The 17,076-nt window shown below is 36.4% G+C and overlaps 1 protein-coding gene across 1 annotated transcript; it reads left to right on the top strand.

The window, feature by feature from the left end:
- Positions 1 to 7,086: 7,086 nt before the first annotated feature.
- On the top strand, positions 7,087 to 10,870 carry LOC148443253 (pulmonary surfactant-associated protein A-like). Its single transcript, XM_088463094.1, has 3 exons — positions 7,087 to 7,273; positions 8,364 to 8,435; positions 10,491 to 10,870. Exons 1-3 carry the CDS (start codon positions 7,087 to 7,089, stop codon positions 10,865 to 10,867), a joined length of 636 nt encoding a protein of 211 aa, XP_088319220.1. The 3' UTR covers positions 10,868 to 10,870.
- Positions 10,871 to 17,076: the final 6,206 nt, after the last annotated feature.

Here is a 17,076-nt window from a genome sequence, read left to right as displayed (position 1 = left end):
AGAGGAGTCAGTCCTTATGATATTGGATGCAGGACTACTTCCAAACACAAATGAGGATGTTGATGATGATGCAGGTGTTGGTGGAGGAGATTGCAGGCACTTGGATCCAGATAGAAGGAGGCAGCAAGGCAACACTGGACTGATTGTTGTTCATTTTTTTTACTTCAAAGTTTCAGAATTTGAAATACCCTTTCCAATTTGATGAATGCGCTGCAAGTGATGTAACAGGGAGGAGGTTCCTAGATGGTTCTACTCACTGTTACATGGCAATGGTTACAAATGGCTTGGAATAGGTTGTCTGGATCTGGGTGGAAATTATTCCACACATGAGAAGTGGATTTTTTGGTCCTTTGCCCAGGCATGGTAACAATGGGATTTTTCCCACCATGGGCAACAACTGTTGCCCGATTTACAGTTCTTACACAAACATACTCGGCATTAATATCCTCATCATCATCATCAACATCCTCATCATCCTTGTTGTTACCGCCAACTATGTAAATATCCTCCTCATCCTCCTGGTGCAATTTCACAGAAGCATCCTCGATTTCTACATCAGCATGTTGACTTGTGCTGCTCATCCCCACAATTGCAGAGGGCGCATAAATTGTGGAAGGAGGATCCTCTCCAAGTACAGTATTAGAAAGGTCAGGCTCACACATGGCAACCACAGACTCACTTGGATTTTCCTCGGGGATCTGTGACTATTCTGAGACAATTTTTATTTTTTTTGTACCTCTTCTACAAGCAGAAGGGCTTAATTCATCACAACTAGAACCACCAGTTATACATAAAGGCCAAGGCCTTATCCTTTCCCTGCCACTTCATGTAGTGAATGGCATATTGCCAATTTTTTGTTTTTCTAAAGCTGACTTAGCTTAGATTTTTTTTCTTTAACAGGGTAAAAGTGGATTTTTTTACATGGCTTGATGGCTGGTGCATTGGCCTTCATAAATGATGTTGACGGTCTTGCATCATCTTGACTGCTGCTGGCAACTACAAGACTGGTATGTGGATCCTGCTTTCCTGTCATGTGACTGTCCTCCATACTCACTGCAGTATTACAGCAGTGTCACCAAGCAATTATAGATCAGCTAAGTTGTGGCTAATGCACACAACACTGGGGATGAAGAGCACCCCTGAAAGAGGCAGCAGCCCCTTGATAAATGACACAGGCAGCACCCCTGCATGCCTACGTTGCTGACAAGTGTGGCTAATGTGCACACACACACAGAAAAAAAATGTTTTTCTTTTTTTCACACTGGGGTGAAGAGCACCCCTGAAAGAGGCAGTAGTCCCTTGATAAAGGACACAGGCAGCACCCCTGTGCACCTACATTGCTGATAAGTGTGGCTAATGCGCACACACATAGAAATAAAATACTTTATTTTTCACACTGAGGTGGAAGCACCCCTGAATGAAGCAGCAGCCCCTTGATAAAGGACACAGGCAGCACCCCTGTGCACCTACTTTGCTGATAAGTGTGGCTAACGTGCACACACACACAAAGAAAAACAAATTATTTTTTTTTCACACTGGGGGTGAAGAGCACCCCTGATGGACAGAGCACCTCCTGGACACCACAGCAGCACAGCCAGCCAGCCCATCTGGACAACAGCCAGCCCCTATGGACAGGACAACAGCCAGCCCCTATAAGAACAACAGCCAGCCCCTATGGACAACTGCCAACCCCTATGGAGTGGACAGGACAACAGCCAGCCCCACCCCTATGGACATTAAGCAGCCAGCCCTTGAGTGACAACAGTAGCCAGCCCCTATGCACAGCATCAGCACAGTGAACACATTCACAGCCCCCTCCCTCTTCACTTTCCACAACCAGAATGAAGTATTGCGGCGATCATGTGACCTTTTATACAATCCAAAACCCACGAGAATCCGACAGCAGGCTGATGACATTTTGCCTCATTTTGAGATCCAAGTCAGGCGAGAAAACTCGAGCCGACTTGGATCTGCTTCATATCTCTTAAGTTTGGGTGGGTTCGGATCTCTGAAATCTGAACCCGGTCATCTCTACGTGTAACCATTCATTGGATACACTGTCTCCAAGTTGAGGAGCAGCATAGTATATTATAAAACAGGACTAACTCATAATCTGTATTAAGAACTTGTGAATGTGTATATGGGATGAGTGAATACTTGACTGTATTGTGCTATAACATATATGTGACACGCTAAATCCTTAATTGTGATACTATAATATAACTATACATTTTTGCATTGATTTTAAATTAAATATATGATAAATTCACATGTTGCAAAAGCAATCAGCTCCTGAGGCAGGAGTAATTAAGCAGATGTGAGAGATCTATACGTGGTATATAGTTAAGTGTGGGACTGATCAGTTCCTGATTAAACACTAGGGATTCATCACAACATCATACAGGATGAGTCTCCCATAAAGAAGTGTCCAAAATCCACATACACCTTTCCTAAAATTGAGCCATGTCGCCAAATTTGCCATGTCTTTGAATCTGTGTATTATCCATGCCTTGTGATTTTTCTTAAAATTTGCTACTTTAATCTGATACTTTATATGAATACTTTTGCAGAAAAAAAAATTGGGATATATCTAATTGCTACTCGTCGTTGTGCATCTTAACTGTGACGGCATCTTGGGCCAAATTAAGAAAAAAAGGAAAAGTGAATATTCCGGAATATTTTTAGCATGACTGATATAGTGAAATCTTTGATTTTTGATGGTTCATGTACATAAACTTTGTTTAAGTCACAAAATTCTTAAAAATAAAATATAAAGTGACTTATAGGTTGTGTGTATAAGGTGTATATGAAACATAAATGAATTTCATATATGCACACAAACTTTGTTTGATGCACAAAATTATTGAAAGTATTCTATAAAATTACCTTCAGGCAGTGTGTATAAGGTGTATATGAATCATAAATTCATTATGTGTTTAGATTTGTGCCGTATTCCTAAGACATTTCAATATAGTATACAAATATTCCAAAATACGTAATATTCCGATATCCAAAATAGCCCAATAATTTATACTCTGCTTTAACTGTGGATGGAATTGAGCTGATGCTTTTTCAGATTGTTTAGGATAGCAAGTACAGGTTTATACAATTAAAATATAAAGAATTTCTGTTGTGATATTAATGAGTGGATGTATGTTGGACTCACTTAGACACACTATATGGGACTTACTGGATTTGTGAGAAATGATAATTGATTAATAGTCCAATGCAAATCTATGAACCAAAAGTAAGATTCTGAAGATTTACTGTGTTATTTTCATTAGATTATACACATAATACTCTGTTGCATTTTATTTCTCAATAATGTGATGTGTATATCTCTCATTAAATAAGGAGAATAACGAATCAGCAACTTTTTTGTCGATAACATTATTTTAATATAAGTATATACAGTTTTTAAAAAAAATAAACATAAAAATATTTTGCTGACCTTATTTTTAAGCATATAATAAATGTTATGTTTTTTATCTCATTATGGGTCACTATATGATTTGCTTCTGATTGATATCAGTCCATGAGTGCCCCTTATTAGGAATACTTTTTTTCTTTTTGTTCGAATTGTTACCTTATTCCTGGGTGCACCTCCTCCCAGATCAAATTAGACTATACCCTATTTTCAAGATTGGGGAAGGATGGTATGAAATTTAAGGTTTGTGCGAAAGTGTTTTTGCTTTCTGTTGGTAACATTGGATCCCAGAAGACATACTAGTGGGTTTAGGTCCTGGTCGGACTTCCAATTGGTGTGTATGCTGGGCAAAACCCGTGGAGCCTGTTTAGGGCCTTCCACAGGATGAATTTGGATAAAAACTTCACATGGGGGGTGTCAATTGGTCTGGGATTCCTAATAGAGTGGTAGTGGTCCCGGTCAGACCTCCCGTTGGTGTACGCTGTGCAGACTTTGACCCACAGAGCCTGTACTGAGCCTTCCACTGGATGGATTTGGATGACATTGCATAAAACTTAATAACTTGAAGATTTAAACCCAGGCAATGCCAGTGGCTTATAAAATTTTTAATATCAATGCTTTTAATAGCAAGACACCCCATGTCCTTTTAAACTTGGGATTAATCACACCAGGAAGCAGTCACCACTTAGTAAATAAACCTCTCTTTCTGTTTTCATTGCAGTTCAAGGCAATTAGTTCAATTATCTATAGTAACATTTTCAGATATACTATTCTAATTATAATCTAAACCTGCATATTAGACATTTTACACCAGTGATTCCAAAACTGGGTGCCATGGCACCCAGGGGTGCCTCAGGGCACTTGCATGGGTGCCTTGGGTTGGTTGTTCAGTACAAATAAAATAATTTTTAGTCAGTGTGATTGGCAGCAGCCAGCACTGGTTTTGCCTATCAAAAAATATGTGGACAAAAAAAAGTGAAGCCTTGTCAGCCACCACATGACTGAACCTAAGGGTGATAAATAAGCACAATTTACTTCATTTAAGTTTTGCTGAATCTCCGAATAAGAAACTTTTGCCCCAGGGGAGCCATGGAAAAAATGCTGATACTCTAGGGTGCCGTGATTCTAGTTTGGGAACCACTGGTCTACACCAATAGTTTATAATGTTTAAAATTACATTTACTTCCTCTATGCAAATACAATTATACTGTACCTACAAACATTGGCAACAAATTCATGTTTATTCAAGTACATTGAGGTAGTTTTTACATCAGAAACTCATCACATTACTCAATCATTTTAAACTGTTGATAGTACTTGAAAATTACAATATGATGATGTCAAACACCTTTTAATCCAAAGGTTATTCCCTTGTGCAAATCCATTAGTTACTTAAGGTGTTTTATACAAAACAATTTTCTAAAGAAAAATATGAAGTGTGCATCAAAAAGATATTAACTAAAATAGCATCATATTACCACTTAATGCATATTCAAGCATCTCAAAACAATATAAAAATGAGACAACATGCCTAAGAGCCCAATATCCTGGGATCCCTAAGGTATGTACAACATACATTTCTCGATATTTAATGTTTTTCTATTGTAATTTTCTTGTTATGCCTAAATATGTATATTTATAGCTGGAAAAATTTAATTTATTTTAGGTCAGGTATTTTATATTTAATCCTTTTGTCTTGTTTCATGTTTCATATTATTTGTTACTATTTAAAAATACTGAATATTTGTCTTTTTATTTTATTTTTTGAGTCATTGAGAACAGATATTTTATTCACTTTTGATCTAGTGGAGGAGAATTCTTAAGTATAAGATCAGGCATATCTAGGTCACTATGATAATTTGAGAAAACTGCTAATAAATGGTGAATTATACAACATTGATAAATGAAAGATGAATGAAAATAATGAATTAGAAAACCTATATTTTGAATGTATTACAAAAAATACACAAATAATTATTTTTTTAATATAATATTTCATTTAATATATGTCAATGATCATATACTTTATATCTTTTTATCTTTCCTCTAATTTCTATAAATCTCATAAGCATATATCATGAGTCAACATATAGTATGAAGGCATTTGGGACTTGATAAGTGTGTTCAGAGACTTTACACACCACAATTTACAATCTCAACAGTGATGTGAGTTATACCATAGAATGCGCAAATTATTTGCACTGGTGCTGCCCCAAATAACACAAATTGAAGGAACACCACCTTCAGAACATACAAGGATAATGCAAATATTAGTGATATTTGGTTGGCGCTCCTTGCCAATTAGAATGTATACATTATTCTTAATTGAATGACCATTCAATTAAGAATTTTTGGTATTGAAATAGAATGAATTACACAACATATAGGGCTAAAAAAATAGAAGGTTTATTCAAAACAGTACATATAACAAATAAAAGCTTTCAAATATAAGGAAAAGATACAATAATAACGCAAATATCTGGTGGGGTATAATTCCAATTATCAGCTTCTCACCATAGTTGTGTGCTTCGGTTGGCTAGTGCTTATTGCAGCATATGGTCCCAGGCTCAGCAGCTCAGCACCACCGCAGAGAGCATTTGTGTCCAGAGGATCTTTGCTTGAGGAAGGATCATAAGATCTGAAACGCATTGCAATGGACTGCATGTGAGATGGAGGGGACATCTATAAACAGCATTTCTGGACATATATTTGCTCTCTGCGGTGGTGCTGAGCTGCTGAGCCCAGGACCATATGCTGCAATAAGCACTAGCCCACCACGGCACCCATTGATGGTGAGAGGCTGATAATTGGAATTATACCCCACCAGATATTTGCATTATTATTGTATATTAAGATTATTATATGTTTTGCTTATATTTTAAAGCTTTTATTTGTTTTATTTGTTATATGTACTGTTTTGAATACATCTTCTATTTTTAGCCCTATATATTGGGTATTGACTAATTCAGTAAAAAAAATCTTAATTGAATGGTCATAATGTCACAATGTATACATTCTAATTGGCAAGGAGAGCCAACAAAATAGCACTAATATTTGTATTACACCACAATTTACAAACAGATGTGACATGAGCACACTGTTCTATAAAGCATACAGTTATTATGATTGCTGAACCCATGTCTGAGTTTTGTAGTTGTGCTGTCTATTTCCATTATTCTGACCCACAGAAGCATTCAAGGACTGGAATTATCCATATGTCTATATGAGTCAGAACATTGCTCTCATATCATATTCTCAATATACCAGTCTAAAGATCCCAAATGAAAATTGTTTTGTTATACTGTATTTTGCTACCACAAGTACAAATTCAGTTTACAGCTTGTCAAACTATAATATGATTTCAACCCATCTAAACAAGCTCCATGTCATTGTCTCATTGGCTGAAATTGACTAAGTGCAGTTGTGTGATCATTGACAGTGTAGCCTATCAAATAACATGAGAAGAAAGTGATGTCACAAGACATGATATCCATTGTGTGCCTAATATACCTTAAGTGGAATTGCTTATGTAAATTGTATCTCTTCCATCAGAATAGGATGGATGTAATAATAATTTGTTACAGTATATAGTTGCCTCTTGTCTGTACTGAGCCCTGTCATTTCATTATGAACAGATTTCCTGCTAACTATCCATAAAGATGTTCCTTCAGGGATCTCTTCTCCTCTCTGTATTGGTGTGTCTGGTGACTTGTCTTCCTCAACCATTTGATTACTGGGGAAAACTTCCTGGAGTTCCAGACGCTCCAAAACTAAATGTGCTTCCCAATGTAGATACAGAAGTTCAGGGTGTAGAAGGTGGACTAATTGAGAAAACTTTACTGAAAGGTTTGTGATTTTCTTTTTATAATCCCTTCATAATCAGAGGTAGTTTGCACGCAGAATATTTTTACATTATACTTCTCTTATAATACTAGCTCTTCATTTCTGATTTATGTATTTTTTCAGAAAATTTATGGCTATAATTTGCATATTATATTAAATATCCTTGTAATTTATGGGCATTAGATATATGGTAAAATATGGGGGGTAAAAAACTATTTTCCACCTGACCTCTTCCCACATTTCTTTTAGTACAATTAGTGCAACTGGTGAAAACAAGTGTGACATAACCCCCTAAATTCGAATCACATGTAGATATAAAATCATTATGTAGTTGATATTATTGTAAAATGATTCCCTACAGGATTTGCATGTGTTAATTATTGTGTTTGCTATCAACAGAAAGTTGACTAAACACTAATGGTGTTTTTGGTCATTGGCATTCAATCAATAAGCAAGTAATTACAGCTAATAACACCAGAATCAATGATCAATAATTTAGGAAATTCCACATACATATGAAACCAGCTAAAAGATAGACTAAATTGATCTGGAAGATATATTTTAGATAGTGTTTCAATAGGACATTATGTTTTTTGCATTTCTCCCTAAAGGTCTACTGGCAATGTTTGGAGGAAATATACTACCTAAAACTGATGTAAAGGATAGCCTTCCACTACCTAAAGGAGATTTAGATGTGCAATGTGTTAATGTGGACAAGTCAAGCTTACCATACATAGGAGATTCAGGTAGATAAGATATAACACATTGGATTTGACTTTTAGTTACATGCAATAAATTAAATGTACGTTGAATATTTTTACTGGTACACAAGTTTTCCTAATTTACTGGTACACAAGTTTTCCTAATTTACTGGTACACAAGTTTTCCTAATGAACACTAGAGTGATTAAATTAGATATCTCAGATATCTAATTACATAAATGTCTAACTATATTAGTGTTTTTTCTAACCTTTGTTGAATATTTTTTTGTATTGACTTCTTGGTAAGTATGTGGGAATGCAAGCTAAACAAGAACTAATAAGAACTTAAGACAAAAGATCCTAATACTACATTTGTTTTTTTTTTATTTTAGGTGTGCCTGCTGTTTCAAATCCATCTGTGCAACTGCTTGATCTAAATAGACGTATTAGTAGGCTGGAAGCAGGCAAGTACAGTAGCACTTTTTTAATGTGTATTTGAGGCTAGGCGCTTTTGAGTAGTAGCTGATCTCTTTATTGTTTTCAGTGTTAACCTCCTAATAATAACAATAATAATAATGTGAAAAGGGAAACTGAGCAAGATGGAATACACAGACTGGTAGTTATGGTCCATCTTACAGTGGGGTAATCCTTCTTAGTTGGCTCAACCAATTTTCACAATATTCAAGGTATCACTAGTAACTAATAACATCACTGATTCATACCTTACTAATGTCACTACTGTAGTTCCTATTGAATGAAGAATGCAGATATAGTGTACCTCATGCATCAGTGATGTAATTAATTCCCAAACTGATAACCTGAATGTTGATTCTGCCTACAAACTGGTGTCTCCACTTATGTACAAATAAAACAGAGTTTAACACAGGGAACAACTTTACAATGCCTTGACATTTTTTGGCAGTTAACTCAAATTTATCAAGTTATTTGTAGCTAAACTAATAAAGAGCAACTGATTCTCCACATAATCCTTAGCCATAGTGGATGCGCTGTTTGCAGTTTAAAAACTTTAAAATTGATATTATACAGTCACTAAACCTACTACAATTATTTTGTATGTTTCACTATTTGGAGAAAACCATGAATGACTAATGGTCAGATTCACTACGTAACGCTAAAAATAAAAATACTGTCTGCACATCCACTGATACTTAACCCTCTCAACATGCCCTGATATATGTGGAAATTGATTGGCACACTAAATTGTATCATGAACCATCGTGACTATCTAATAGTGTCACAGTATGATTCTATGAGTATATATAAGTAAAAATATCTAATGTACTTCACAACACAAACATAGGATAGTCAAGATAGCAAAAAATTATTTAATATACCATAAGAACTAACATATAAAATAAAGAATGAATTAAAATAAAATAAAATAAAATAATGAGAAAATACACAAGTAGTATCACATATTAAAAAACATATGACCCTAAAAACCTCTGGTAAATATTAATTGTACAATTGTTGCAGACCTCATGAATAACAAGCAATAAAGATCGCTCTCAGGATTAAAGTCCCATCAATGTGGATACTTTTCTGTGAAAGCGTATCAAAGAGTACTCTCCGGCTATATACATTTAAGTCAGACCAACAAATTGGTGAAGGTAACTTGTCACAGGTACATATAGGCCTTCCTTGAGAGTTAATTAGTGGAAATGTCAAGCATAGACCTATATAAGAGGTGTATGGTTACTCACAGGATCTCCTGCTGTCTGGAACCGTTGTGACCATTTACATCAATATACTCACAATCCCAGTGGGTGTGATCCTTATGTTAGGCAATCAGTGGTTGGATAATTCAGCTGGTTATGTGTTGCAATATCCTTGCCAGTGGCAACACTCGGGAGTAAAGTATGTTCGTGTAATGCGGGGGGTCCTCCTGCCGGTCATACACCCAGGCTCTACAGAATGCAACTGCGAATGTAATCCATTGTGATTGCTATCCCATCACAGCACTACACAAGGACACCCACTTTACTTAGCACACACCCGTAATGTTTAGCAAGACTGTGAAACCATTGGTACAATTGAGTACCATCTCAGTTCACGCACACTTGCACAAGCTCTAACCTTACTCAGGAATTGCTAACTTCCATGCACACTATGAGACCTCAGGCTGCATAGGCTATTGAAATGAATAATTTATGCACGCCCCTGCAACGGAGTTCAAATGTACTGGTACGGCTGTGGTTCGCCGACTACCCACATCACCACCAACAAATGGCATTTCCTGTCAATCACTCTGCAATGGGTCTGCATAGTCACTGCGATCGCAGTCCTGATCGCAGTGGGCGGATCATATAAGTGCATACGCATGCACAGTACGCAACAATCGGCCCATTACATGATTATTACCAACTGCGTTCCTTGCTCAATCAACCCGAGTCAGAAATGACTGCGCAACTAGTATTTTTATTAAAATTAAGATATTTTAATTTGCCCTCAACAAGTTTACAAACTTTTCTCAATGAAATGTTAACTTTGTCTTTTAGTACTGAAACTGGAAGGAATGATCCAAGTGGCTGGAGAAAAGATAATGGCCACTAATGGAAAGCAAGTGGATTTTGAAACTTCTGCATCCACCTGTAAAGATATTGGTGGACATATTGCTACTCCCATAAATGAAGCAGAGAACAATGCTATGTTATCATTTGTGAAAAAACATAATAGCTATGCATACCTGGGAATCAAAGCGGGGTCATTGCCTAACACCTTTAATAATTTAAATGGTATTCCTGCAGTTTACACTCATTGGAATAAAAATGAACCAAGTGGCAAAGGACAAGAAAGTTGTGTTGAAATGTATACAGATGGTACCTGGAATGACAAGGCTTGTAATCAAAAACGACTCACCATCTGTGAGCTATAATTCCCCAGAAACATATTATGGTCTTGAAGGTTAGCTCTAGCCTAGCATAGCAAACATTATAGTGTGCAAAGTAAAAAAGAGATTATTGTGTATCGCTTGCTTCAGCTGGGCACGTATTTAAAATCATTGTCAATAGTCCAGAAAACTGAGTGATATATTTCAATATTAGTGTTTATTTTATCCACTATATTTGAAAAAAATTGTAAAATGCCTTATAAAATAAATCTACATGCATATACTGTCTTTATTTGGTTTGATATAACTCATTTCCTTTCAAAGCTTTCTCTCATTTAAATGTGAAATAAAAAACTGGGAGCTTGACTTAAATAATCAAAAATACATTGTAAAATACTAGGAAATTCTTGGTTAACCATTAATCAAATTCTATATGAGTGATTTTTTGTACATCCTGCTTTGCATTAAAAGGCCAATTCATACATAGATACATATACACTCAGAACATATGTATAAAATATGCACAAAAAGGCATTTTTTATACATATGTTCAGTTGAATGCATCTCAAAACAGAAGCAATTGCATTGTGCCAGTTATATTGTAATTTAGGCATAATTAGTATGTATACCTCAAGTGTGACATGACAGTGTTAGTCATAAATACACATTAGCCTATTTATACACAATATAACATGTAAATAATTGGCAAATACACAATATACATTATGGTTAGTAATAAATGTGAAATCAAGAAATAAAATTATTGGCATGTACTTAATGTGTACTCATATATATTAAAAAAAAATTATGTGGACACAAAATTACCAATTTTCTAAGTATTAATGACCACAGTTGAAGAAATCACCTCAATGGGAAAGATCCATCACAATACCATTAACCACATTTATCAGTATCAATGGTGCCAGCCTCCCCCTATGTTATCAATAGTACCAATAGTTTATCTCTGCCACTGGGAACTGGAATTATGATACTGAATACATTATTCATACCTTATCGTGATAGAAATGCCAATATGATCTTTGTAATATATGGTGGTCACTAGAAATTTATAGGATGTTTGGTTTATTGTTTGGTGGTAACAAGATTGTTCTTTGTAGTGCATGGTAATCATGAGAATGCTCTCTTTATTTTGTGGCCTTCGCAATGAGGCTCTCTGTATTTTGTAATAGTCAAAAGGATGCTCTCTGCATTATGTGCAGGTCACAAGGATGCTCCCTGTATTGTGTGGCAGTCTCAAAATGTTCTCTGTATAGTGTAGTGGTTACAAAGATGTTGAATACTGGTCATATAGGGCTGGTATATGTTGTATGTGATTATAGCGCTTTGGCATAACAATTGTTAGACATTTTATTTGTTTAATATATATACACCCACATTTTGTCACACCCAATTTCTGCTGCTGGTGAATTGGCAATATGAGTTTGGAATGTACATGATAATTGATATTCATGAGCACACTCTTTGTAATGCCATGAGTATGCCACCTGTACTTTCTATTTTTTACATATTGTCAATGTATTTTATCATATTTACATATTATTAAAATATAACATATATCGGGAAATTAAAATGATTAAATCCTGTTTTATATATATAAAAAAATTGAAGGATGGTAATAGAAAGAAAGGAACATATCAATGTGAGATAAATTTTATGTTAGACTGCATTATAAGAATAGTTTGTAAATGTCACCTAAAATGTAACTAAGCATGTATAACTCACTGTGCTGGATTGTAGGGAGAGATGTATTAAGCCTTCTAAAGAGTGGAAAAGTGGACTAGTGGAGAAGTAGCCCATACAAATCCAGATACATACTACATGTAAATATATAAAAAAGCGAGAACCACACTACTTTATATATAAATATACAGAACATGCCAGATCCATACTGATTAGACTACATGTAAATTTACAGAAAAAGATGGATCCGTACAAAATACTAAAACTGATCATTTTGTTAGCAGGACCATATCAATGGCTGTTAGTAAGCATAACTAAAGTATTGGAGTATTTTTCAATGGTGTCAAATGGCTTATATTTGCATTGTTTGAATTAAAGTTAAAAATTCTAAAAAGCAAACTTTTTTTATGTAATCTCAACAAATTAAATGAAAAATGCAAAATAGCAGGAAACATGATTTTGGGGTAATTTTTGGTAAAAAAAAATTATAAAAAGGAATAATTTTTTCAAATAACAAAAATACTGTAATTAGATTAGGGTGTCTAAATTAATGTAAAAGTTGATGTGAGGGTTATTTGATGCCATTTTTTAAACACCCAAAAACTGTAATTATTGGGCCACTTAAGCTAATTGAAAACTTCCAAATGCCTAATTAGTCATTGGGGGGGCTCTCTAAGGTGTTCGGCGCTGTGCCTGAAAAAAAATGAGTTTAGAATTGGATTGCAAATGCAATTCGCAGTGTGAGTTTGCCCTAAAAACGGCTCAAACAAGCCTACTCGCACCAATTTAGGTTGACCCTATTTAGTTTGTGTTAAAGACTGTTTGAAGACTGCTTTTTCTGTGCATTTAGTACGAATTCAACTGTTTTCAGGTGATCTGGCTTTTTCTGTTTATTTTGTATTAAGGACTGACTAATAAAGCTTAAAGTATCCACAGATGGTACAAACCACAGGTGGTACTTGTGCTTATGTGATGATCAAGCATACTGTATGTATTGTACTTAATATTTACCACATCCTGTTGCTAAACATCAATATCATAAATCAGATATTCTTTATAATGTCCTCTTCAATTCAAGCAAGAGATATGACTCATCACCACAGACCATTCCACATACACTGCTGCTGGCTGGTCATTCTGTTGCCATCCAATGCCAGAAGCAGATGATGCCTGGCTGCTCAATGCACTATTTTATGATGGTATTTGAGTCAGGTCACTCATCATACAATATCTTATGTACTATCATATCATATCTCATATAATACTTAGAATTATCAGGCCACTTATAGTATTATCAGTATTATGAGACAATATTGTATATAGGATAAATATTAAATGTGCCTACACTGTAATTGTATTAACACAGGTATTAATTTCCTCATATATATGATAGTACAGGTTGAGTCTCCCATATCCAAAATACTTGGGACCAGGGGTATTTTGGATATTGGAATCCAAAATACCCCTGGAATATTCCGTTGTTTGGAATATGTGCATACCATAAAGAAATAGCTTGGAAATGGGACCCAAATCTAAACACAGAATGCATTTATGTTCTATATACACCTTCTACACACAGCCTGCAGGTCATTTTATTCAATATTTTTAATAATTTTGTGTATCAAAAAAAGATTGTGTACATACATGAAATTCATTTATGTTTCATAGTCACCTTATACATACAGCCTGAAGGTTATTTTATATTATATTTTAATAATTTTGTGCTTTAAACAAAGTTTATGTACATTGAACCATCAGAAAGCAAAGGTTTAACTTTCTCAGTCATGCTAAAAATATTCCGTATTTTGGAATGTTTGGATATGGGAGACTCAACCTCTGTGATTATTCTTACTGTTTATAGAGTGTGTTATACATAGCTAGTATCATATGCATATAAGTATTTTGAAACCGTACATGGAAAAGTCCATTCATTCCTATGGAGGCGCATCTGCGTAGGCAGTGTGCGCGTCTCGAGCTATGCGTGACCTGATTTGGATGACCCAGAACAGGCTCCCTGGGACACAGTTCTGCCCGTTGCACTCCACTGTGAGGTCTGACCAGGACCCCAGCCACTACATTAGGCATCCTAGACCAGTTGTCACTCCTCTGTGAAGTTTTCATCCAACTTCATCCAGTGGAAGGCACAGAAACGGCTCCCCAGGTCAAAGTTCTGTCCAGCGTACACCAATGGGAGGTCCGATCGGGACCTCAACCCCCTAGTATGTCTTCAGGCATCCAATGTTACCAGTCTGGGAAGTTTTTGTCCAAATTCATCCAATGAAAAGCCTAGAACTGGCTCACTGGGTCAAAGTTCTGCCCACCAGCGTAAACCAATGGGAGGTCCGACAGGGACCTCAACCACTCTATTATTCATCCCAGACAAATTTCCACCCCTATGGCAAGTTTTTATCTAAATCCATCCAGTGTAATGCCCAGAATAGGCTCCCTGGGTCAAAGTTCTGCCCAGTCTCCCCAGGTCAAAGTTCTGCCCAGCACACACCACTGGGAGATCTGACCGGGACCTCAACCCCCTAGTAGGTCTTCTGGGATCCAGTGTTACCACTCTGGTAAGATTTCATCCAAATCCATTTCAGTGGAAGGCTCACAACAGGCTTCCCGGGTAAAAGTTCTGCCCAGCGAACACCAATGGGAGGTCCAACCGGGACCCTAACCCCCTTAAAACCTGTCCAGGATCAAACTAGACCACCTTGTGTTGGTTTCAGGGGTGTCCAAATGCATAACCGGACAGACAGACATACAAAAAGACCAATTCATTTTATATATAAAATGAATTGTAATCTGCGCATGTACTACAGGGATCATTAGTGTACAATACAACGAACACAAAATACACTTCAAATATTTGCAGTAGTATACGAGTACAGTATATGAGTATTTTTGTTAATCTTACAAGCACTTTTCCTGTATTTGACCAAGTTTATAATTTGTATCTGTCCCCTTTTAATTGGTAAAGCACTTTGTAGTCAAATTATTTTTTCTGCCAAGATGCTGTGTCACTTTAGCTAAAAACACATGACAGTCGATGAGGGGATAAGAGTGGAAGTTAATCAAATTCAAATAAAATGATGATAGATACTGTAGATACATAGATACTGTAGATACAGTAGATAAATACTGTAGATACATAGACACTGTAGATAGATAGATAAAATGCCAACAATATATAATTTTTAAGAAACCATTTGGGAAATAATAATATGCTGGCGGTACACTCCAAGGTTGTTAGTATACAATGTATACACTTATAAGGAGTTTTTCTGCAAGATCAAATAAGAAAAAAAACTTTTTGGGTGGAATTCCTCAAAGAGAAGATAATGAGCATTTGTTATATGAAAATATTATAAGTATACATTCATTTATTAGTGATTGTCATATAAAATACAGGGGAGATAATACTCCTGGGGTAAATTAACTAAAGTGAGAGTTTGGGAGAGTTTGCAAACTCTGTAGAGTTTGGCCATTTTTTCCCACTCTCAAATTTACTAATGTCAAACTCGGGAGCGAGATCTCCTTTGCTACGGGAAAATACTGGAGAGTTAGCAAACTCTTTTCAATTCACCATTGGCAAAACTCGATAACCTTTTCACTGGTGAAGATAGGATTCGGGAATTTACCAAGCAGAGAGTTTCTAAACTCTCATGAGATGGGAAAACTCTCATAAAATAAATACATCTGCCTGTGATCTGCGAGTTTGGCAGAAACATACACAGACCAGTGTGATCCATGTATGTTTCTGCCTGTAAATTGTGAAAACATGGTTAAAAGTAACAAAAAAAATGACATAGGGTCCCCCTCCTAAAGCTTTACCAGCCCCGCCCTTGCCAGCCAGTCCTGGTTTCTAAAATTATGGGGAACAAAAATGTGTAGGTTCCACCGTAAATTAGAAAGCAACACCAGGCTGCAGGACCAGTCCTGGTTTTAAATATAGGGGGAAAAACTAGTGTAGGGTACCCCCTATATATAAAACCAGCACCAGACCCAAAATGGCCGGCTATAATGCCACAGCCTGGAGACCGTATTACCGGGTCTCCAGGGCGAAAGCAATATCAGCACAAGCCGCTCAGGCCAAACTGGGGATCTCAGGGGAAGTGGGGACCACCCCATGAAGGGGTCCCCCCCAAAACCGAAGGATTGGACTTAAGCCCGGGGCTCTTCCCCGCACCTCTGGAGTATTGGGTACGGGGGTAATAATATAAAGAATAGAATTCAACTATTGTATTTTGCAGTGGGACTACAGGTGCCAGCATGCCTACCCTTTGGCACTTGTGGAACTACCAGTGCCAGCTAGCGGCCAGCACCCGTAACTCCACTGTAAAATAAATAGTTAAAGAAAGACAAAACACACACACAGTGATAAGAATAACTTTATTTTATAACCCTGCCCACTCATACATACTTATCTATACCAGCCGGTCTGTCCACTTACCTATACCAGCCGGTCTGTCCAGGGATGCTGCGGAGACCAGCGCCAGGATTAAGGTGAGTATAGATTCTTTTTTGCAGGGCCAGTCATTATGGATTCTACATGGGAC

Source organism: Taudactylus pleione, unplaced genomic scaffold (genome assembly GCF_031769625.1).
Source record: "Taudactylus pleione unplaced genomic scaffold, aTauple2 ptg001314l, whole genome shotgun sequence".
In the NCBI taxonomy this organism is placed as follows: domain Eukaryota; kingdom Metazoa; phylum Chordata; class Amphibia; order Anura; family Myobatrachidae; genus Taudactylus; species Taudactylus pleione.
This window is presented reverse-complemented; position numbering and strand designations above follow the sequence as displayed.